Genomic DNA, 25295 nt, shown 5'->3' with positions numbered 1-25295 from the left:
TTTTTCAAATGGTTCAAATGGCTCTGAGCACTATGGGACTCAACTGCTGAGGTCATTAGTCCCCTAGAACTTAGAACTAGTTAAACCTAACTAACCTAAGGACATCACAAACATCCATGCCCGAGGCAGGATTCGAACCTGCGACCGTAGCGGTCTTGCGGTTCCAGACTGCAGCGCCTTTAACCGCACGGCCACTTCGGCCAGCCTACATTTTTCGCTAGAACAGTATAGTCCAAGACTACCGTGGTATTACTGTGTCCCACAACAGTGGCTGGCTGTTCATTCGCCATGCGTTGCAGGTAAACTGCAATAAGAGCAGCCTAATGAGTATTAGCTCTCAGTTCCTCTGTATAGCCCCACAGAGAGTCGTCCGCGCAAACAAACACTTTTTGTATCCTATGTTGGGTGATTTACAGTTCCTACTACAGGCTTCTAAGGGTTTTAAGGGGGATCCAGTAGATGAAGTTTTGGTAAGGAGTCTGTTTCCGGAAATGTACAGATTGGATATAATAAAATAAGTTTGCATATCGTAACATTTGCAAATCTCACACTGAAACTGAAAGGAGTGCTCCGCCGTCAGTCTCTGTTGTAATTATGACGTCACATACTCGTACACTGCTCGTCCTACTGCAACAACGACCGAGCGAGGTGGCGCAGTGGTTAGCACACTGGACTCGCGTTCGGGAGGACGACGGTTCAATCCCGTCTCCGGCCATCCTGATTTAGGTTTTCCGTGATTTCCCTAAATCGTTTCAGGCAAATGCCGGGATGGTTCCTTTGAAAGGGCACGGCCGATTTCCTTCCCAATCCTTCCCTAACCCGAGCTTGCGTTCCGTCTCTAATGACCTCGTTCTCGACGGGACGTTAAACACTAACCACCACCACCACCACCACTGCAACAACGGCTGCGAGAAACTGATACGTTGGTAGTTACGAGGGTTGACTGTGGTGCTCCAACGGTGCTCCGCACGCTCCTATAGACACACAGGTCATAGTTCATTGTGTCCGCTGTATGCCTACCGTGAAGCTGAAGATTTTAAAATGATCCGACCTTTAAATTTATTTTACATCGATACGGTACATTTCCGGATATGTTTTCCTTATCAGAACTTTATCTAGTGATTCCTCTTCGCAACTCATAGAAGATTGTAATAATAAATGTGAAACATCCCGTATGTCAGCTGTGTTGAGTTTGCTTTGTTGTTCACATTCCCTAGAATATAGGAGTGGGAGGGAGGCCTAGTAGCTGCCATGTTCTCGCTTTTCAGCCTTTGAATGACATGAACTGAAAAGAATAACAATGTTTTGTATGCTTGATGAGGTGGCGACGTGTGTCCCTTGAGACATTAAGAATGATGGTGCTGGGGCCTGCTGGTAATATTTCACAAGGGGCTGGAAAGAATACAGTATGAGTACTGGTAAGGGGCAAGAGACAGGATACAGGAGACAAGAGACAGGAATTGTGTAGGGAAGGCTGTTTTAGGACCAACATTTGGAATGGAAAAGGTAGGGGAGTTTTTACTAGATAGGATGGGTATATTTCGGAAAAAAATTCGTGGTCTTGGAAGGAAAGGAGGTCGAAATTACCCTGGAAAAGGACATTGCATGGAGAGGTGAAGAAGGCATCCCTGCAAGCCAAAGCTCTCAATAATAGCAGATGCTGTAGGGAGTCCGGAGACCACATGACGTTTGAGGAGGTGTGTAATATATACAGGTGAGGCAGATCAAAACGCGAACTGAATTGAAGACGGAGTAGGGAATGATGAAACTTGGGACTACTGGAGATAGATGCAGAATTGGCATTTGGAAATATAAATCAGTACTGGAGTATCTTAGAGCGGCGTTCTGGAAAATCAGCTGTTTTTTGCAGGATCGCATGATGTACGGCTACGTGCTGGTGCTGGTGATGCTGTTGGCTGCTGCCAAGGCTGCGCCTCCGCAGGCAGTGACGGCCAGTACGTCGACGACGGCCAGCGCGCAAGAGGTGTACGACTCGCTGCCCGAGGAAGGTGAGCAGTGAGCATGGAGAAACGCGGGCTGCTGCCTCTTTGCGAGTGAGCTCACCACTGGCGCTGTCTCATTCTTCCGTAATGCGTAGAGATGCTAACGAGCAATACGTGAGTGTTTACGGACATCTGCCAAGCTAGAACTTGAATCTAGGGTCTAGAGTGCGACTGAATCCTTCATCTTAGTTTACAATTCTTGCTTTATTTACCATCGACCTCAGTAGCGCATTGCACCATAGTCAGGCCCCACTATGAAATACCATGTGGTCTTGTGCGCCTGAAGAAGGTGCAATGTAGAACCAAAATCGATAACAAATAACACCAAACCTTCAAATACATGTTAAAGATTCATTCATACTCAAACAAAATTTTAGGAACATCTGAGTTCAGCTGTCGATCTGAAGAAGGATATATAAAATTAGGAGCTATCGTGTCTGGACGACCTCATGATCACACTGTGAATGAAATTGTGGAGACTGTCGGTGTATGTACTCGGACCGTTCACAAAATTGTGGGGACTTTCGGTATATGTATTCGGACCGTTCGACGTGTTGACAAACAATGACGTACCACTCGCAGCCATGATGATGATGTCGTGTGACTAGGGCCTCCCGTCGGGTAGACCTTTCCCCGGGTGCAAGTCTTTCAATTTGACGCCACTTCGGCGACTTGTGCGTCGATTGGGATGAAATGATGATGATTAGGACAACACAACACGCAGTCCCTGAGCGGAGAAAATCTCCCACCCAGCGGGGAATCGAACCCGGGCCCTTAGTATTGACATTCTGTCGCGCTGACCACTCAGCTACCGGGGGCGGACACTCGCAGCCATGTAACACAGCGTAAGAACAGAGGTCACAAAAAGACCCTAACCGTCAGGGATGGGAGACGAATGTTATGCCTTCTCAATCACAGACGGTTTCAAATCCGAGATGAATTGCTGCCAGTGAATGCAGCTCCATCTCAACCATTTGGAGTCGGGTATCTCGTTAAAGGTCATTGTGGATAGCGGCACATAACCGTAAACACCGTCAACCACCAAACAACGGAGAAACCGGAACGTAGTTGACTGGAGGCGTGTAATGTGGTCCAGCGAATCGAGACTTTGCCTATTTTTAAATGATGCAAGGGTCGAGTGCACAGACTGCCCAACGGGGCATTTTACCCACAGTCTGCAGAGGGTGCATGCGAGGCCAGAGGTTGTTTTGTGATGTTTTTTTGGTGCTTTAGGACCAGGACTTGAGCCACTCACTCCAGTTACGTGTACCTGAACCAAGACTTGACCATTTTCGGTGTCCAGTTGTCACCCTTTCTTGTACATCTTCGTGATACGTACGCTGTGGAGACTCCCGTTTTGCAAGCTGATAACAGCCGTGTTCACACAAACGGTTGTGGTGTTACGAACACTCAGGCACCCTACCACAACTCGACACTCACTCTAAATCATCCAATCTTAGATCCAAAGAAAATATCTGTAGCTTCTTGGAACAGCGAATGAAACTTTGCAGTCAACATTCCCACAATTGGGATCTAATCAGCAACGAGTGGCTTCAGGTGAAGAAACTGGTCGACTGTCTTCCTCGTTAGATGGAGGGCACTTTTAACGCTAGAGTCTGTGTTACACAGTATTAGCGTGATATTGTCTGGGGATCACTATTTGTGCGGTGTACTTATTATTTCATTGGTAATGTTCTCCCCATACTTACGGCCGAATTACTCCAAACCAGAGAGCTGACTACGAAAGTAATACACAATGTGTTCCAGTTCCGTTTGAACTGTGTTATGAAAAATAAAAGTCATGGATTATTTTCACAGAATCACAGTATTTATTCAAAATAGTCTCCCCCTGAAACAAAACACACAACATAGCTGAAATCGTTTGAAAAGTGTTTTGAAAGTCATTTTTTGTAACTGCATTTAGTGCGGCAGTATAATTTTCTTGGATGTTCTTAATTGCGCCACAACGGTGTCCATTTCCAATTTCTATTTGGGGACAACCGGAAGATGACTGGGACCAAATCCGGCGAATACCGTGGATGATTCAGGACTGTGATCCATTTGCTGTCCAAAAATTCTAGCACAGTTCTCGATAATTTTTTTTTATCTGTTTCACCACTTTGATGATATCCACAGCCGGCCGCGGTGGTCTAGCGGTTCTAGGCGCTCAGTCCGGAACCGCGCGACTGCTACGGTCTCAGGTTCGAATCCTGCCTCGGGCATGGATTTATGTGATGTCCTTAGGTTAGTTAGGTTTAAGTAGTTCTAAGTTCTAGGGGACTGATGACCACGTATGTTGAGTCCCATAGTGCTCACAGCCATTTGAACCATTTGGTATCCACAAAAGTCCTCTTGATGCTGACGCTTAAGGAAAGAAACTGAATGGATTTCCTTCAATATATTTTTTTAACATTGCAGAATGGTAAAACAACCTTTGATTTTCTTCCTATCCTAAATAAACGAGTTAATTGTCTTACTTGACACCTTAAAACTAAAGCATTATAATTTTTGCGTCGTAAATATTATTTTTGTAGATTTATTACAGAGGAATACAATTGCGTATTTTTCGTTTAGTGTGATAAATGTTGAAAATACTTTGCGTCTTGACTCAACCAATGCATGCCTCATTTTCACGGAGTTACCGCGATGTGATGTGGCTTTGCAGGTGGCAGCGATTAGAATTCTCCAGAATTCGACCTTCATTTCATCTCTGCAAATACACTATTTTGTTCATGCGTCCCTTTTATCTTAATCAAGACGAGCCTCGATCCACCGACCAGGAAATTTATTATTCGAACTGCCCCTGGCTGTCAACGAAACATTAGCCGAGTCTAGTGTGACCTAACCGCGCAAATACATCTTATTGTAATCATTTCGAAACAAAAACTTTTTGCCGTTTTAGTTAAACTAGGGTATTTATGTAAAAGGCGAAGTGAACATATACGGTAGACACTACAGTTTTTAAACACATCAATAATCCTAAACAAACTTATGTTTGACTCCTTAAGCGCTTTAGAATTTGTCAGTGGCAGGAAGATTACGCCGATTAGATGATCGAAACAGAGTAACATATGAAAATCATAAGGCTAATGTCATACCTCGGTATCCATTCCCGAGTACTCCAAACTGAGAAGCAGTTTGCCCGACTTCCATCTCAACGTGCTTTGGGTTGTAAGATCCTTCAATAATGCAGCATCTCGTAATCCGCACTTGGTTAGGAATGAAGTGCTCTTAACAATAATATACCTGTTAATAAATGTATCGTTTATTTTTTGTAACTATTTTCATAACATTTTCAGGATAAATATTAAAGACTGCAAAGGCAATTATTTCAAAACTCAAACGAAAATGGCGTTCTTTCACAATTATACCTACATTATTTAATGATACTGAGTTAATGATAGGAACTATAGTGAGGAAAAGAGCGGGTAATTAAGGACCTCAATAATTTGTGTATCACTTGGAGACTGTCCTTGCCATATGCTTTTTCGTACGCCTTAGACAAAAATAACGTAAATAAATTGTTTTTTTTCATAAGGGCAGACTTTTGTCTTCACGAGTGACAGCTATGTTAATGAATTATAAATCTTTATTTTTCCCAGTCAGTCTCACGAGGAGATGTAAAAGATAACGACTCATTTCGGTTGTTAGAGGCCACCTTCAGATATCGACTGCTTGATTACAACATAACACGTCATATTCTTAACCGTCAATGTCACCGCTGACCATTAAAATTTTCATATTAACCGCACTTTAAAGATGTATTTACACGATCTAAATCAGTCATTAAGACTAGTATGTTCTCGCATCGGTGCCAAGTAAATAATCAGTTATGAATTTCTTTCTTAACCATATATCTGTTCAAATTTGAAATGATGATGATGATTCAGCTATTTGTGTAACTTTAAAATGGAACCTGAACATTATGTTCCTTTGCTGGAAACACCTTGGGTACCGTAGATTTGTAGTTCAGTACTAGGAGCTAAAATAAAAATAAAAAATACTTTAATCTGTCCTCATGAATCCGAAGGTTTTGCATACCTCAGTGGCGTTCTAGCCTATGTGTGTGTGTGTGTGTGTGTGTGTGTGTGTGTGTGTGTTGATTTTTCGCTCATTGTTTCTGCTTTCTTAATAGTTCCTCTAAAAACTAAATGAAAATCACTTGGTAAAGTATTCATGGCTGTTGGTACGAGGGCAGTTCAATAAGTAATGCAACACATTTTTTTTCTGAAACAGGGGTTGTTTTATTCAGCATTGAAATACACCAGGTTATTCCCCAATCTTTTGGCTACACAACACTATATTTCAACGTAATCTCCATTTAGTGCTACGGCCTTACGCCACCTTGAAATGAGGGCCTGTATGCCTGCACGGTACCATTCCACTGGTCGATGTCGGAGCCAACGTCGTACTGCATCAATAACTTCTTCATCATCCGCGTAGTGCCTCCCACGGATTGCATCCTTCATTGGGCCAAACATATGGAAATCCGACGGTGCGAGATCGGGGCTGTAGGGTGCATGAGGAAGAACAGTCCACTGAAGTTTTGTGAGCTCCTCTCGGGTGCGAAGACTTGTGTGAGGTCTTGCGTTGTCATGAAGAAGGAGAAGTTCGTTCAGATTTTTGTGCCTACAAACACGCTGAAGTCGTTTCTTCAATTTCTGAAGAGTATCACAATACACTTCAGAGTTGATCATTTGACCATGGGGAAGGACATCGAACAGAATAACCCCTTCAGCATCCCAGAAGACTGTAACCATGACTTTATCGGCTGAGGGTATGGCTTTAAACTTTTTCTTGGTAGGGGAGTGGGTGTGGCGCCACTCCATTGATTGCCGTTTTGTTTCAGGTTCGAAGTGATGAACCCATGTTTCATCGCCTGTAACAATCTTTGACAAGAAATTGTCACCCTCAGCCACATGACGAGCAAGCAATTCCGCACAGATGGTTCTCCTTTGCTCTTTATGGTGTTCGGTTAGACAACTAGGGACCCAGCGGGAACAAACCTTTGAATATCCCTACTGGTGAACAATTGTGACAGCACTACCAACAGAGATGTCAAGTTGAGCACTGAGTTGTTTGATGGTGATCCGTCGATCATCTCGAACGAGTGTGTTCGCACGCTCCGCCATTGCAGGAGTCACAGCTGTGCACGGCCGGCCCGCACGCGGGAGATCAGACAGTCTTGCTTGACCTTGCGGCGATGATGACACACGCTTTGCCTAACGACTCACCGTGCTTTTGTCCACTGCCAGATCACCGTAGACATTCTGCAAGCACCTATGAATATCTGAGATGCCCTGGTTTTCCGCCAAAAGAAACTCGATCACTGCCCGTTGTTTGCAACGCACATCCGTTACAGACGCCATTTTAACAGCTCCGTACAGCGCTGCCACCTGTCGGATGTCAATGAAACTATACGAGACGAAGCGGGAATGTTTGAAAATATTCCACAAGAAATTTCCGGTTTTTTCAACCAAAATGGGCCGAGAAAAAAAATGTGTTGCATTACTTATTGAACTGCCCTCGTATAACAGCTTTAAAGCTTTCCCACACCTGGAAAATTATATCTCTTCCACGCTAAACAACATGCAATATTCTAAAAATATTTATGCATCGATGGTAAAATACGTGGACATTGCACCTTATGATAATGATAATGATTATGATTATGATAATTAGTGAATTTATTGAAAAATCTGGTTGACTTCTCACAGTTGAGCAAATCAAATCAGGTTTTGATGGCAATAACCTATCATAAGCTTCTCTGCTTTTGTGATATTTGGTACACTATAAGGTATCTTCATTAAATACAAAAACTTGAACTTCCGTGTATGTTGAGCGGCACGAAGTAATCCTGTGAACGCATCGGATGTTGCAAATGGATATTGAAAATTTCCCAAAAACATGCTCTGGGTACTCATTTGTCATATACACCGTGTGCTGTGCCCGAGAAAACATCCACTGACAGAAGGCAGATTACTTATCGCGAACGTGATTTATCGACGTTAACTGACAGGAATGTCACATGAGAACGCTCTCAAAAGAAATCTCTAGTGAAGAACAGTTACCGATGAAAGCTCAGTTCAGCAACAGCGTTTATTATTGTTTAAGCCTAAATAAACAAACCGGAACAAACTACCGAAAAAGTGTGATACGTATAAACCGTTGCACTTGACTTAGTTGACTAGTTTCCAGAGATTGTTCTCTAGCAATGGTCTCAAACAACTTCTCCATCGAAAAATAATTCACAGAGAAAGTTCACTCTGGCAGCAGAACACATTACGGACCATTACTAAACAAACAAGTTAGAATGATACACGTAAAATGTTGCACTTCACTTAAATGGTTGTAATTTAAAATGTTCATTGGCCTCTATTCTTAAATATACAATAAATTGGGAAAAATTGTGTTCCTGGATTCGACGGACACTGTTATAGTGGAAATGTGCTAGAAATTACAAGCAGAAGCAGCCAAATTCCTCCCCATATCACTGGAATGGCCTGCATAAATGTAGATCTGACTAGAAAAAAACGTACGATCGAGGAAACTTACTGACATTGATGGAAATTTTCCGATGAGGAACTGTTGAATGAAGTTGTAGCGATTATTTCACTTCTCAATAATTAGTAGGGAACTCGTCCTAAATACCATGCCTATAATATTTATAGCTCCCAATCGGTATTGTTCAAAGGAAATAAAGTTTCGTATGTCAAAGTAATAGGGCAAGCACAAGCACACTAAACTAAAGAATATATTCGCTTGTAAACTACCACTTAAGTTAACCAAATTTTTACTAGTAGTAATAGTAGTAGCAGCAGTAGTTTTCAGAATGAGATTTTCACTCTGCAGTGGAGTGTGCGCTGATGAAACTTCCTGGCAGATTAAAACTGTGTGCCCGACCGAGACTCGAACTCGGGAGTCCCGAGTTCGAGTCTCGGTCGGGCGCACAGTTTTAATTTGCCAGGAAGTTTCTTATCAGCGCACACTCCGCTGCAGAGTGAAAATCTCATTCTGGAAACATCCCCCAGGCTGTGGCTAAGCCATGTCTCCGCTGTATCCTTTCTTTCAGGAGTGCTAGTTCTGCAAGGTTCACAGGAGAGCTTCTGTAAAGTTTGGAAGGTAGGAGACGAGATACTGGCAGAAGTAAAGCTGTGAGTACCAGGCGTGAGTCGTGCTTCGGTAGCTCAGATGGTAGAGCACTTGCCCGCGAAAGGCAAAGGTCCCGAGTTCGAGTCTCGGTCGGGCGCACAGTTTTAATCTGCCAGGAAGTTTCAGCAGTAGTTTTATTCATCCACAGATTATTGTTACGATGATATCTGTCATGACGTTGTATTACAATTTGGGAACGAACAAACAACATACTTCATATACAATATTTTGACTTGCCTACAGACGGAAACAAAGGAAAACCTGTATAACTTGAATTTATTTCTGTAAATATTTGAGCCTTCGAGTTTTATTTACACGACTCTGAAAACTTTTCTTCACAAGAAACTAATTTCAGCTGTTATCGTTTATCGTTAGTCTCGTTCACGTTTCATACCATTATTATTTTTTCTCGATATATTTCTTAACGTCGACTGAAATATGCTCTCTTTACTGACATATTCGAGTTTTTTCGGCTTCTTTATATGTTGGAAAGAGTATCCCTGGGATGAAGAGGTGCATGTCTCGTTTCACAGATTTTTAATTCTGACTGGAGAGCGACCTCGCCGCTTCTGCTGCGAAAGCGTCCAGAGCGTCCGCTGGATACCGGATCTTAACGTCATTTGTGTGACGCTTGATGTAGGAAAATGCCGCGAGGGAGCACCTTTGACCTTTTTGTTGTGCGCATTTGCACACGTTCACATCTTACTCTGTGTTGAAACCTCGCTTTGAAGATTGTGTCAATCACTGCCACGATATCGGCGCGCGAGATACGCCAATCCTCGCCAGGTGAGTGACAGACTGTCAGTTGGCAGCCTAGCAGGTGACACACCAGCCTTCGACTGGCAGTCGCTCCTGTTCAGTGGCTTTCGCCAAGCAATTTCAGGCTCTTCCTCAAAGATTACTGTCACTTCATCTTCACTCACGTAGTTCTCCTTCTTTATTAACGAAAGCATAGTTTCCAGTCACCAGCTGTTTCTACTGTAATCTTCATCTCGTAACCTACCATTACTGTCTGTCTCAATGGGAGCAGTGGCGAATAGGCGAAGGAATCTCTATCAGATTACGTGCCGAATTTTCAGCTGAATAAGCCCCTCTTTTATCGTAATATACCTTAGAATCCTCGAAAGAAAAAGTTTGCCCAGTAGCTGGAAGATATCGCAGGTCATACCCGTGATCCATAAAATTAGAACTCTGAGCTCAAATATAATGAGATATCTCGAACATAAAGACATCCACTATGTCAACCAGCATAGATTCAGAAAACATCGATTATGTGAAACCCAATTCACACTTCTTTCACATCACATCCTGAAAAACTTGAGTCAGAGCAATCAGGTAGATGCATTATTTCTTCCAAACAGAATTTGGCTCACTACCACATATAGGCTTATCATAGAAATTGCGATATTGTAGGATAACAAGCGAAGTTTGTGGCTGGGCCGGCTGTTGGGGCCGAGCGGTTCTAGGCGCTTCAGTCTAGAGGACTGATGACCTCAGATGTTAAGTCCCCTAGTGCTCATAGTCATTTGAACCATTTTTTTGTGACTGGACTGAGAATTTCTTGGTAGGGAGGACCACGTTATCTTAGATGGAGCGTCACCGACAAATGTAAAAATTACTTCAGGAGTGTCTCTGAGAAATGTATTGCGACCCTCGTTGTTCACGTTGCATATTAATAACGCTGTAGACCATATTAATAGCAATCTCAAACGTTTTTCAGGTTGTGTAGTTATCTAGGATCTAGAATCTGCAAGAAGCTGCACAAATATTATCATGTCTTAATACGATTTCAAAGTGGTACAAAGATAAGCAACTTGCCTTAAACGGCCATAATGCAAAACTGTGGACGTCACAAAATGAAAATAACGTAGTATTCTATGACTATAATATCAATCGGTAACACATGGAATCGGCCACCTCATACAAATACCTGGGTTTAACCATTTTCAAGGACGTGAACTGGAACGATCATAAAGGCTCAGTCGTAGATAAAGCAGATGATAGACTTTAGTTCAGTGGTAGCATACTCTGAAAATACAAACAGTCTACATTGAAGATTGTTTACAAACCACTCTGTGACACGTCTTAACATATTTCTCAGTTGTGACGGACCAGTACCAAAGTGGACTGACTGTGCATATTGAACGTATACATAGAAGCGCAGCACGATTGGTCACATGTTTGTTTGACCCGAGGAAGGGCGTCACGGAGGTGCTGAAACTGAACTCGCAGACTCATGGAAATACACTACTGGCCATTGAAATTGCTACACCACGAAGATGACGTGCCACAGACGCAAAATTTAACCGACAGGAGGAAGATGCTGTGATATGCAAATGATTAGCTTTTCAGAACATTCACACAAGGCTGGCGCCGCTGGCGACTCCTACAACGTGCTGACATGAGGAAAGTTTCCAACCGATTTCTCATACACAAACAGCAGTTCACCGGCATTGCCTCATGAAACGTTGTTGTGATGCCTCGTGTAAGGAGGAGAAATGCGTACCATCACGTTTCCGAATTTGATAAAGGTCCAATTGTAGCCTATCGCGATTGCGGTATATCGTATCGCGACATTGCTGCTCGCGTTGGCCGAGATCCAATGACTGTTAGCAGAATATGGAATCGGTGAGTTCAGGAGGGTAATACGGAACGCCGTGCTGGATCCCAACGGCCTCGTGTCACTAGCAGTCGAGATGACAGGCATCTTATCCTCGTGGCTGTAACGGATCGTGCAGCAACGTCTCGATCCCTGAGTCAACAGATGGGGACGTTTGCAAGATAACAACCATCTGCACGAACAGTTCGACGACGTTTGCAGTAACATGGACTATCAGCTGGGAGACCATGGCTGCGGTTACCCTTGACGCTGCATCACAGACAGTAGCGGGTGCGATGGTGTACTCAACGGCGATCCTGGGTGCACGAATGGCGAAACGTCATTTTTTTCGGATGAATCCAGGTTCTGTTTACAGCATCATGATGGTCGCATCCGTGTTTGGCGACATCGCGGTGAACGCACATTGGAAGCGTGTATTCGTCATCGCCATATTGGCTTATCACCCGGTGAGATGGTATGGGGTGCCGTGGGTTACACGTCTCGGTCACCTCTTGTTCGCATTGACGGCACTTTGAACCGTGGACGTTACATTTCAGATGTGTTACGACACGTGGCTCTACCCTTCATTCTATCCCTGCGAAAGCCTACATTTCAGCAGGATAATGCACGACCACATGTTGCAGGTCCTGTACGGGACTTTCTGGATACAGAAAATGTTCGACTGCTGTCCTGGCCAGCACATTCTCCAGATCTCTCACCAATTGAAAACGTCTGGTCAATGGTTGCCGAGCAACTAGCTCGTCACAACACGCCAGTCACTACTCTTGATGAACCGTGGTATCGTGTTCAAGCTGCATGGGCAGCTGTACCTGTAGACGCCATCCAAGCTCTGTTTGACACAATGCCCAGGCATATCAAGGCCATTATTACGGCCAGAGGTGGTTGTTCTGTGTACTGATTTCTCAGGAACTATGCACCCAAATTGCGTGAAAATGTAGTCACATGTCAGTTCTAGTATAATATATTTGTCCAATGAATACCCGTTTATCATCTGCATTTCTTCTTAGTGTAGCAATTTTAATGGCCAGGAGTGTAGATTGAGTCTATCCCATGAGTACCTGGTGAGAAGGTTTCTAAAACAACTAAGTTTAACGCCCTACGTATCGATCCCGTAGATTCGCGAAGGCAGACTTAGACTGGCTATAGCACGCACGCAGGCGTTTAATGAATCATTCAGGCGGCGCTCCAAATGCGAATGGACTGGGAAGAGGTGCTAATAAATGGTACAATGTGGATTTGGGAATTATGCTCTGCTATGCAATTCACAGTGGTTTGCAGACTATGAATGTAGATGTAGATGTAGATGTAAATGTAGACGTGACGCCGAGAAGGCTCTTAAGTGATTAACACCTGCAAACTATCACACTTTTTCTTAATTCTTTATTGATCAGTTTTACGTAGTTTTTCTTTTGCAATGTGTCATATTTCCCTGCCACAACGAGAAGCAGTCATGCCCTTCATTTTTAATCCGAAATCGATGACAGTTTAATGACAACAGCCGACAAAAATTAAAATGTTGCGACACTAATTTTAAATCGGTAAACGTGCGCTTCAGTATGAATATACCTCATTTAGTGAAGGTGAGAATGTTTCTTATTTCTTGGTTAATATGCAAGTAACTTTCTTTCAAACCGTTTTTCAAGATGAAATACTGATTGCTGGCATATAGTTTTCAGGTATACAGAATATATTATGGTACCTATACTGCCTAATTTGTAATTCAGGTCTCTCTAGACCCAAATCGTTATCAATAAAGAAAGAAAGTGTAAAATCAAGTCATTGAATGTGTAACACTTGATATATTTGGCCGAGTATGGATGCGGAAACTGATCGTTGTTTTTCTATAAGGCACTATCACGACAGTTCCATCACCTAATTTTGGGATGCTTCGACTGCGCTTCAGGAGTACGAGCGAGTTACACCACTCCGCCAGCTCCTTGGGTATCGTTATCCGACTTGAAAGTACAGTGACGGAAATGGAATGAAGCGATAGCCCGATATTTATCGAACTTTGTGGACATGTTAACCGTATAACCGCTATTAAAGCATTCTTTCCATTCGGAACTGGTGTCCCTCATCGACATCAGTGTGAGGTGTGATCCCCACGAGAACGAAAACACTCCGATATTCTTTATATATTGGAAGCAGAAACACATATAGTGTCACTGAAGGAGATTACTGACTGGGCGCTCGTACGAAAGTATATGTCTTTATGACGCTACCAGCCTTTATTACAAGCTGATAGCGCCATATTGATCCCTTTCCCCTCACGTTTAACGAGCGTGACTGCATTCACTATTTTTTGTTGTGACTCTACTTATTTAGTGCGGGACACGAGTAGGATTTATTTTCTTTGAATTTAAAGTCAGTTTTAAAATTGATGCACTCTCAATATTTTCGACACGAAGCTCGTAGCAGCTTGGGACGTACATCAGTAATCATCGTCATTTGATTCCACGCTGAAACCAATAACTTCCACGAACAGACTCGTAATATCCTTTACCATAAGCCGCCACAGCTCTCTCTCCAGCTAAGTGCAGGACTGTCAACCCACACACTGTAGTATTATTGGTAGAGTTTCGTTCTACCAAACACGCAGATTTGGTAGAGTTTCATTCAACGAAAACTGCGTTTCGGTAGCTGTGGAACAGTTGTAAGTTACGTAGTAAATGATAGTCACCGAGGTATTGGTACCACTGGTAGGAAAGAAACATATGTGAATGTATGAGAAAGAAACTGGAAGCCGACGACTTCTCTTCGTTTTCTGGTTGTTTGTTTTTCACATAAATATTACCGTACATCGCTCAACGTTAGTCCAGTGTGTATTTTAAATTCTTACAAAATATAAGTTGCATTTTATAAGTAACAGAACTTAAGTGACCACGTAACTTCTGCGCTCTTATGGAACTAAAGCAATTACTTTTGATGTAAGTGCAATTTGAATGCACTAACATAAAAAAAATCTATATAGTTATTATTGTTCTTCTTTTTTACTCAATAGAAAGCTTTTTCATCATGATCGAAGGCAGGAATTTCCTGTAGTACTGATAAGTGAGGAAGTTGTTTATCAATAACAGAAATATGTTTTATATAAGCTCGACGAAGCACTGAAATGTTTGATATGTTTTTTGTTTGCGCTTTTATTTTTTTTATTTTACCTGTTTTCGAGGAAATCGCGTTTTCTAGAGCTATCTGATAAATCTATATGTTTTTTTTTATTTTTTACTACAACATACCTCTTTTTCACATTAAAAACTAACAGTTTTAAACTAAGACCTGAATTAAACATTGACAATTTCAGTTTTGCTATAAATAATATTTTTAACTAAGGAACTGGAGGGTAACTACGTAGAACAAAGATGATCCGTACGTTAAAGCACTCCATCTTAAGGCCACAAGTGGGCCATCGGGACCATCCGACCGCCGTGTCATACGTCATGCTCAGCTGAAGATGTGGATAGGAGGGGCGTGTGGTCAGCACATCGCTCTCCCAGTCGTTATGATGTTTTTATTTGACCGGAGCCGCTACTAGTCGGTCGAGTAGCTCCTCAATTGACACCACGAAGCTCAGTGCACCCCGAAAAATGGCAACAGCGCATGGCGGCCCGGATGGTCACCCATCCAAGTGCCGGCCACTCCCGATAGCGCTTAAGTTCAGTAATCTAACGGGAACCAGTGAATCCTATGCGGCAAGGCCGTTACCAGGCGTAGGTTAGGCGGCACTTTATATACCATCCCTCAGTTTCTATACGTTCAAAACTTCCGGTTTCTAAGCGAATCTAGTAAGGTATTGGTCGCATATGCAAACAAAGCAACCGAAATGAGTTTAAGCCAGTTAGGTACGCAACACATCTAACTTACAGGTAACGCAGTTACGATTGTAACTGAACAGAGCTAATAGAGAAACTGTCGTAGTCTACTCTTATTTACCATTATCTACGGCAGCCTACGGTAGTTTTACAACTCTAATTGTTAGACATCTGTCGAATACGACACGCCATTCACTGAAGATGCAACTAAACGAAAAATTAAACAAAAAATATCCAAACTCGTATAAGGCGACGTGTGACGATATAGGATCCTCACAAACTAGACAAGCCAGTCAAGAATACGCACAGTCCTCAAAGCATTCGTAGTATGAACTGCAGTGCAGGCTCTCGCATTATGCTGCTAGTACATGCAATTTGGAACACTGATATGATGAGTATGATAACAGGACCTTTCTGCAGTTGTGCTAAAATGCTAATCATTTACATATCAGCGTGTACACTTGGCGCCAGTTCGACGTTTGTTTCGTGTTCAGTTTATGAATTCCTGTGGAGTAGGACCAGCATCTGACAATATATCTAATGGGAGTGAAATACCATAGCCACGTTTTCAAGGTATTTATTATTCAGACGACTAATTTGGTTCAAATGGCTCTGAGAACTATGGGACTTAACTTCTGAGGTCATCAGTCCCCTAGAATTAGAACTACTTAAACCTAACTAACCTAAGGACATCGCACACATCCATGCCCGAGGCAGGATTCGAACCTGCGACCGTAGCGGTTGCGCGGTTCCAGACTGAATCGCCTAGAACCGCTCGGCCACTCCGGCCGGCAGACGACTAGTTTCAACGCTACATTCGCCTCATCTGCAGGTCCTACTACAACCCAAATAAATATTTCGAGTTATTGGTTCATGTATCATGGATTTTTGTCTGGGTCGTATGAGCCAATGACTGGAAGTTCTTATTTGGTTTATAACAGGACCTGAAATGTAACATTGAAACTAGTCGTCTGAATACTAAATGTTTTGAAAACACAACTGTGGTGTTCCACTTCCATCACTTTTGTTGCTTGTCGTTTTCACGGTGTAAATTTAATGGTCAGCAGTTTGGTATAGTTTGAACTACTTGGCCGACTGTCGGCTCCTCCCCGGCTGCCTCAATGACCAGTGGAGAGACAGAAAGTTGCTGAGGCAACGAGTGCTGCGTGTTGCAGAGCGCGAGCCATTCCTGGCGTACGAACTGGCGCTGGGCCTGGACCAGGTGGCGAGGCGGAGCGCGCTGGCCAACATCGGCGATGACTCCCGCTCACTGGCCGACCAGTTGCACGACGAATACGGCATCCCCTACAACCTTCGTCTCAAGTTCAAGGTGGGTAGTTCCGCCTTTCTTTTTACGCTGCTAACAACGGACACACTACGCTTCTTATTAGTACATAGTATCCACACTATTTGGTCAATTGTATCTGGTGACCAAAACTATCCAGACACCTACTAGTGGAAATAAAGATGGTGTGTGTCCAGCCTTCGCCTCTATGGCGGCTTAAATTCTGATGGGAACACTCTCAATGTTGTTCTTGTTGTTGTTGTGGTCTTCAGTCCTGAGACTGGTTTGATGCAGCTCTCCATGCTATCCTATCCTGTGCAAGCTTCTTCATCTCCCAGTACTTACTGCAACCTACATCCTTCTGAATCTGCTTAGTGTATTCATCTCTAGGTCTCCTTCTACGATTTTTGCCCTCCACGCTCCCCTCCAATGACAACTTTGTGACCCCTTGATGCCTCAGAACATGTCCTACTAACCGGTCCCTTCTTTTTGTCAAGTTGTGCCACAAACTCCTCTTATCCCCAATTCTCTTCAATACTTCATCATTAGTTATGTGATTTACTCACCTAATCTTCAGCATTCTTCTGTAGCACCACATTTCGAAAGCTTCTATTCTCTTCTTGTCCAAACTATTTATCGTCCATGCTTCACTTCCATACGTGGCTACACTCCATACAAATACTTTCAGAAACGACTTCCTGACAAATCTATACTCGATGTTAACAAATTTCTCTTCTTCAGAAATGCTTTCCTTGCCATTGCCAGGCTACATTTTATATCTTCTCTACATCGACCATCATCAGTTATTTTGCTCCCCAAATAGCAAAACTCCTTTACTGCTTTAAGTGTCTCATTTCGCAATCTAATTCCCTCACCGTCACACGACTTAATTCGACTACGTTCCATTATCCTCGTTTTGCTTCTGTTGATGTTCATCTTATATCCTCCTTTCAAGACACTGTCCATACCGTTCAACTGCCCTTCCAAGTCCTTTGCTGTCTCTGACACAATTACAATGTCATCGGTGAACCTCAAAGTTTTTATTTCTTCTCCATGGATTTTAATACCTACTCCGAATTTTTAATTTGTTTCCTTTACTGCTTGCTCAATATACAAATTGAATAACATCGGGGAGAGGCTACAACCCTGTCTCACTCCCTTCCCAACCACTGATTCCCTTTCATGCCCCTCGACTCTTATAACTGCAATCTGGTTTCTGTACAAATTGTAAATAGCCTTTCGCTCCCTGTATTTTACCCCTGCCATCTTTAGAATTTGAAAGAGAGTATTCCAGTCAACATTGTCAAAAGCTTTCTTTAAGTCTACAGATGCCAGAAACGTAGGTTTGCCTTTCCTTAATCTTTCTTCTAAGATAAGTCGTAAGGTCAGTATTGCCTCACGTGTTCCAATATTTCTACGGAAACCAAACTGATCTTCCCCGAGTTCGGCTTTCAGTTTTTACATTCGTCTGTAAAGAATTCGTGTTAGTATTTTGCAGCTGTGACTTATTAAACTGATAGTTCGGTAATTTTCACATCTGTCAACACCTGCCTTCTTTGGGATTGAAATTATTATATTCTTCTTGAAGTCTGAGGGTATTTCACCTGTCTCATACATCTTGCTCACCAGATGGTAGAGTTTTGTCAGGACTGGCTCTCCCAAGGCTGTCAGGAGTTCTAATGGAATGTTGGCTACTCCCGGGCGTTGTTTCCACTCGGGTCTTCCAGTGCTCTGTCAAATTCTTCACGCAGTATCGTATCTCCCATTTCATCTTCATCTACATCCTCTTCCATTTCCATAATATTGTCCTCAAGTACATCGCCCTTGTACAGCCCTCTATGTACTCCTTCCAACTTTCTGCTTTCAAATGGTTCAAATGGCTCTGAGCACTATGGGACTTAACATCTCAGGTCATCAGTCCCCTAGAACTTAGAACTACTTAAACCTAACTAACCTAAGGACATTACACACATCCATGGCCGAGGCAGGATTCGAACCTGCGACCGTAGCAGTCGCCCGGTTCCAAACCTTTTGCTTCCCCTTCTTTGCTTAGAACTGGGTTTCCATCTGAGCTCTTGATATTGACGCAAGTGGTTCTTTTTTCTCCAAAGTTTTCTTTAACTTTCCTTTAGGCAGTATCTATCTTACCCCTAGTGAGATAAGCCTATAGATCCCTACATTTGTCCTCTAGCCATCTCTGTTTAGCCATTTTGCACTTCCCGTCGATCTCATTTATAAGACGTTTGTATTCCTTTTTGCCTGCTTCATTTACTGCATTTTTATATTTTCTCCTTTCATCAATTAAATTGAATATTTCTTCTGTTACCCAAGGATTTCTACTAGCCCTCGTCTTTTTACCTACTTGATCGTCTGCTGCCTTCACTACTTCATCCCTCAGAGCTACCTATTCTTCATCGACTGTACTTCTTTCCCCCATTCCTGTCAATTGTTCCCTTATGCTCTCCCTGAAACTCTGTACAACCTCTGGTTTAGTCAGTTTATCCAGATCCCATCACCTTAAAATCCCACCTTCTTGCAGTTTCTTCAGTTTTAATCTACAGTTCATAACCAATAGATTGTGGTCAGAGTCCACATCTGCCCCTGGCAATGTCTTACAATTTAAAACCTGGTTCCTAAATCTCTGTCTTACCATTATATAATCTATCTGATACCTTCTGGTATCTCCAGGATTCTTCCATGTATACAACCCTTCTTTCATGATTCTTGAACCAAGTGTTAGCTATGATTAAGTTATGCTCTGTGCAAAACTCTACCAGGCGGCTTCCTCTTTCATGTCTTACCCCCAATCCATATTCACCTACTATGTTTCCTTCTCTCCCTTTTCCTACTCTCGAATTCCAGTCATGACTATTAAATTTTCGTCTCCCTTCACTACCTGAATAATTTCTTTCATCTCATCATACAGTTCATCAATTTCTTCATCATCTGCGGAGCTAGTTGGCATATGAACTTGTGCTACTGTAGTAGGCGTGGGCTTCGTGTCTATCTTGGCCACAATGATGCGTTCACTGTGTTGTTTGTAGTAGCTTACCTGCACTCCTATTTTTTATTCATTATTAAACCCACTCCTGCATTTCCCCTATTTGATTTTGTATTTATAACCCTGTATTCACGTGACCAAAAGTCTTGTTCTTCCTGCCACCGAACATCACTAATTCCCACTATATCTAACTTTAACCTAACCATTTCCCTTTTTAAATTTTCTAACCTACCTGCCCGATTAAGGGATCTGACATTCCACGCTCCGATCCGTAGAATCCGTTTGAATATCTGTGGAGGAATACCAGCCCATTCTTCCTCAACAGCCCAAACCAGAAAAGTTAGGGATGTTCGACGTTGAGGTCTGAAATGAAGTCAGTAATGTAAGTTAACTCGAAAAGTGTTCCATTGGTTTCAAGTCGGGACTCTGGACAGACCAGTCCCAATCATTGCTTCACAGATGCTGCTTTACGAGGTGTGCGAGAAAAATAATGAGACTGACAACACAGCGACCGATCTGGCAACGCTGTGCTGTTCTACGTGTGTAGACCAGTGTGTTCATCCCTTCCAGATGCTCAGTCAGAGCTTCAGCTCCATAGAGCCGTCACGTGATTTTTGAAAGCGCTAGAAGTGAAGCTTCGTTTTTGCTGTGTTTTATAAAACGAAACAGCGGATTTTAGGGCATCTTTACGCAATCAAGTTTTGTGTTAAACTTTGCTAATCAGCAAATGTGACCTTCTCTGGCACAAATCATTTTTGGAAGCGAGTATAAGTTGAAAACGAACCTCGCTCAGGGAGACCTTCAGCTTCAAAAACCGACGAAAACGTCGATCGCGTGCGTGATCTTGTAAGCTCAGACCACCGTTTAACAGCAAGGATAATGGGTGATCTGGTTAACTTAATCACTTTCACTGTACATCTGCTTTTGGCCGAAGATGTGCACATTGCACACAAATGGATGGCCGGCCGGTGTGGCCGAGCGGTTCGAGACGCTACAGTCTGTAACCGCGCGACCACTACGGTCGCAGGTTCGAATCCTGCCTCGGGCATGGATGTTTGTGATGTCCTTAAGTTAGTTAGGTTTAAGTAGTTCTAAATCTAGAGGACTGATGACCTCATGTTAAGTCCCATAGTGCTCAGAGCCAGTTTTGAACAAATGGATGCGGCATCATGACAAAGCTCCGTGGCACCCGGCCACTTCCATCACGGAATTTTTACCTCAAGAGTCCTGTTGCTCCATAGCCCTTCTATTCACCTGATCTGAGTCCTTGTGATTTTTTTTATTTTCCCGAGCTTGCGATATGTCTTAAAAGGACGCCATTTTGGGATTCTGTAGAACGAGAAAAAGAATGTAAGCGACATGTCAAAGATCCTACCAACTGAATCTTTTCAATGTTGCTATTAAGGACGGTAACGCACTAGGCAGCCAGGCTGCGGCAGCCAGTAAAATAATGACAGTCGATTGAAGGCCGCCCACTGGTCAGCCAGGACTTTGTGGCCGCGGCAGCCAACAGAACACGGGCGACTGCACGCAAGCCAGTGGCGAGCTGCGGGTCCCGCAAAGGCATATGTGCCGGCCTCAGTCTCCGCGCACTTGTCCGAGCATCCAGGGGAGAAACCGATGCTTAATTGTACATTTTCTAATACGAGCGACCATTATTAGTCAGCGACGTAAATCTTTGTTGTTGATAGTTGCTGCAGAATTTGGAAAGGGCAATACTATTTTTTTCTCTAAAAAGAAATAAGTAAATTGTGACTTATCGTTTTAACCCCTACACAATTATTTTCAAATATTATTAAAAATGAACTATCATATTTGTTTTTGAACTCACCTCAAAGTAATCAACAATTTTTCTTCCGGAGTTAGACAAGCTCGCATACTAGTATCAGTACCCGTTATGGAATTTCTTATATTTTCCAGAAGGTTATCAAAAGATTCCTCTGACATTCTCGTATAGTTAAAAAACGATCTGGATAGTTTCGAAGATTGTTCAAGTAATTTTTAAATAAACCCTTTGTGTGTCGCTCCAGCAGTGGAGCATGAATCCAGTATCTCTGTGTGGCTCTGCATTTCTCCTGAGACAATAATCGCGTCTTCCACGTCCATCTCGCTCGGCCAATTCGTCACGACTGGACGTCAGCTGGCTGCTGATGCTGGCTGCTCAAAATTGCGACTGCCGCAGCCTGGCTGCCTAGTGTGTTACCGGCCTAAGACAGGGAACAACGACTCCGACCGTGTGTAGCTGACGAAGGGAACTACTTTGAAGAGGACAGTATCTTTGATTGAAAACAATAAAAACCTTGGTAGATAAAAAATCAGTCTTATTACTTTTCTCACGCTCCTCGTATGACAAGGTGCGTTGTCATGCTGATACAAACAATCTTCATATACGAACTGTTCCTCTGCTGTAAGCACAACACGATGCTATACACTGCGTTTACATCCTTCCGCATTTAGCGTTTTCCTAAGTGCAATAAGGGGACCACAACCTAACTTCGGAAAACACCCCCCCAAGCTATAACACTACCTCCTCCGTATTTCATTCTTGGCACCATACATAGAAACTAATGCTCGCCAGGCATTTGTCAAACCCAAAGCCACTCGTCGGATTGCCACAGGATAAAAATTCGTCACTCGTTGCCAGCTACCCTCCGTTCCCTGAAGGGCTCTTCACACCACCTGAAACGTCGCTTAGCACTGGCTTCAGAAATGTACGATTTATAAGGAGCTGCTCGACCGTTGTTTCCCATTGTTTTTCAATCCTTACGCACAGTCATCGTGCTAGCTGTACTTTTGGTAGTACTTTGGAACTCACGAGTGCTTCCTTTCGCTGACTGCATGCGATTTTTTACAACCACTCTCCGCAATGTTCGACGATCCCTGTCCTGTGTGTATGAGATTTGTCTGGTCTTGGTTCAGCTGTTCTTGTTCCTTCGCATTTTCACTTCACAACTACGTCACCAACAGTCGACTTGGACAACATTAGAAATACTGAAATGTCCCTGATGGGTTTGTTTCTCAGGTGATATCCAGTGACAACTTTGTATCTTGATCGACCCATTCAGCTCTTACTACCAGGTGGTTACAATTAAACTTTTTTCTATTTAACATGTTATAACACGGAAACTAATTACCGCATAAGTACCAAACTTGATAGCATGAATGTCCAGCGTATGGACTGCATAATTTCCATGCGTACAGCGCCACCATCCAGTTCCATCTATGGCCACCATGTGCCGTGATCACTCGTCGTGATTCATAGTCTCACACACAACTAGTCGCTATGCACTTGTTGACGTGTCAACATGAGCTTGGACAAAAGGACCAGGGTATTTTTGGTGAATATCTATTATCAAATGGTTCAAATGGCTCCGAGCAGTATGGGACTTAACATCTGTGGTCATCAGTCCCCTAGAACTTAGAGCTACTTAAACCTAACTAACCTAAGGACATCACACACATCCATGCCCGAGGCAGGATTCGAACCTGCGACCGTAGCAGTCGCGCGGTTCCGGACTGAGCGCCTAGAACCGCAAGACCACCGCGGCCGGCTATCTATTATCAAAACGTCAATTATGCTGCAGCTTCACTTAGAGAACGTCGTCAGCTGAAAGGATTACGTAAGGGTTCTCTTTCTCCACCTCCTGTGCGGAGCATGATGAAGACTTTCGAATCAACTGGAGAACTGGGCGCCGCTCCCGAAAGAGGCCGATGACCGTTTGCACTACGGGCGATTGACGAAATCGCTGTCGCTAATACAAACAACGCTGCACGCAGTTCCCGATCGTCAGGCAGCGCACTTGCTGTGTCACAACAGTTGAACATCCCGTGGTCCACTGTACGGAAGGTGCTTCGAACCATTCTCAAACGGTATCAGTACAAGATCCGTATCGCACAGCGGCTTGCACTACAGCACGCACAATGACGTGTTGACTTCGCTCTCCACTTTGTCGCAAGGATTGAAGCTGACGAACGCTGGCCCTGAACCATCCAATGGACACACGGAAGCTCATTTTTCTCTGACGGGTGAGGCGAATACATAGAACTGCCGAGGGTGCGGATCCAGTCACTTTGCATGAAGTTCCTCTGAATGAACGTGTCACCGTATGGTGTGGCTTCACGGCTACGTTCATCATTGCCTATATGCCTCGTACAGAGGCATATAGGCGGTCATTTTTCCCTCGTTCTGTTTGGGAATGGAACAGGGAGAGAAGATGCTAGTTGTGGTACGAGGTGCCCTCCGCCACGCACCGTATGGTGGATTGCGGAGTATGTATGTAGATGTAGATCATTGGCCCACTCTTTTTTGACGGGTTGGCGCTCAAGGACCAAAGACGTGCAGTGTGACGGGCCAACCGTACTGCGATACGCTTCGCCAGCATGTCATACCAGCCCTAAGACGCGCTGAACTCCAACAGTTTTCGTGCAAGATGGGGCCCCACGCACATCGCTCGTGAAGTTCACCTGCTTCTCCGAAACACATTTGGAAACGGTCGAATAATCGTTTCCAAACGCTTGGCCGGCACGATCACCTCATCTCACCCCCTGTGATATCTGGTTGTGGGGCTACCTAAAGGGCAGGGTTTACCAGAGGAACATTCACACATGTGCTGATCTGAAAAGCAGCATACCTACAGATATGCTCCGTTCTACCGTGCAGAATGCAGTCCTGTGCTTCCAGACTCTTATGGACACTGATGGGAAGTAGGTTACAGTACGCTTGTTCGCCCACTGCTTGAATACTGCTCAGCAGTGTGGGATCCGTACCAGATAGGGTTGATAGAAGAGATAGAGAAGATCCAACGGAGAGCAGCGCGCTTCGTTACAGGATCATTTAGTAATCGCGAAAGCGTTACGGAGTAGCTCGGTGCGGGCTTTTGTTGAAGTTTCGAGAACATACCTTTACCGAAGAGTCAAGCAGTATATTGCTCGCTCCTACGTATATCTCACGAAGAGACCATGAGGATAAAATCAGAGAGATTAGAGCCCACACAGAAGCATACCGACAATCCTTCTTTCCACGAACAATACGAGACTGGAATGGAAGGGAGAACCGATAGACGTACTCAAGGTACCCTCCGCCACACACCGTCAGGTGGCTTGCGGAATATGGATGTAGATGTAGATGTAGATATTGAGCCCTTTTAGTAGCAGTAATGCTATATAATGATATGATGTTCCGTACCAGCAAATCAAAAGTGTTTCAATTGAACTGATTCTGCAATATTTCTCTTTCCCATGTCCTTGACATTAATTCTATTAAGTTCGTTACCTGTACGGTAATTAGTTTCCGTGTTATAACGTGTTAAACAGGGAAAGTTTAATGAGAACCACCCAGTACTTCTCCACAGACAACACAATACTGCCCGGCTCCTTTTATACTGCCTTGACGTCTAGGGGTCAATTCCGTGTTACGTAAGGATCT

General features: G+C 43.5%; 1 protein-coding gene across 1 annotated transcript in view; it reads left to right on the top strand.

Annotated features, from left to right (window-relative positions):
• The first annotated feature begins 1879 nt into the window (after window positions 1-1879).
• The window catches only part of LOC124594112, a 41174-nt gene continuing 17758 nt past the window's right edge, over window positions 1880-25295 (top strand). The window contains exons 1-2 of the mRNA XM_047132470.1: window positions 1880-2009; window positions 16760-16914. Of these exons, the coding sequence (XP_046988426.1) occupies window positions 1880-2009; window positions 16760-16914 (285 nt within the window). The remainder of the gene's footprint in view (window positions 2010-16759; window positions 16915-25295) is intronic.

Source organism: Schistocerca americana, chromosome 1, assembly GCF_021461395.2.
Source record: "Schistocerca americana isolate TAMUIC-IGC-003095 chromosome 1, iqSchAmer2.1, whole genome shotgun sequence".
Lineage (NCBI taxonomy): Eukaryota > Metazoa > Arthropoda > Insecta > Orthoptera > Acrididae > Schistocerca > Schistocerca americana.
This window is presented reverse-complemented; position numbering and strand designations above follow the sequence as displayed.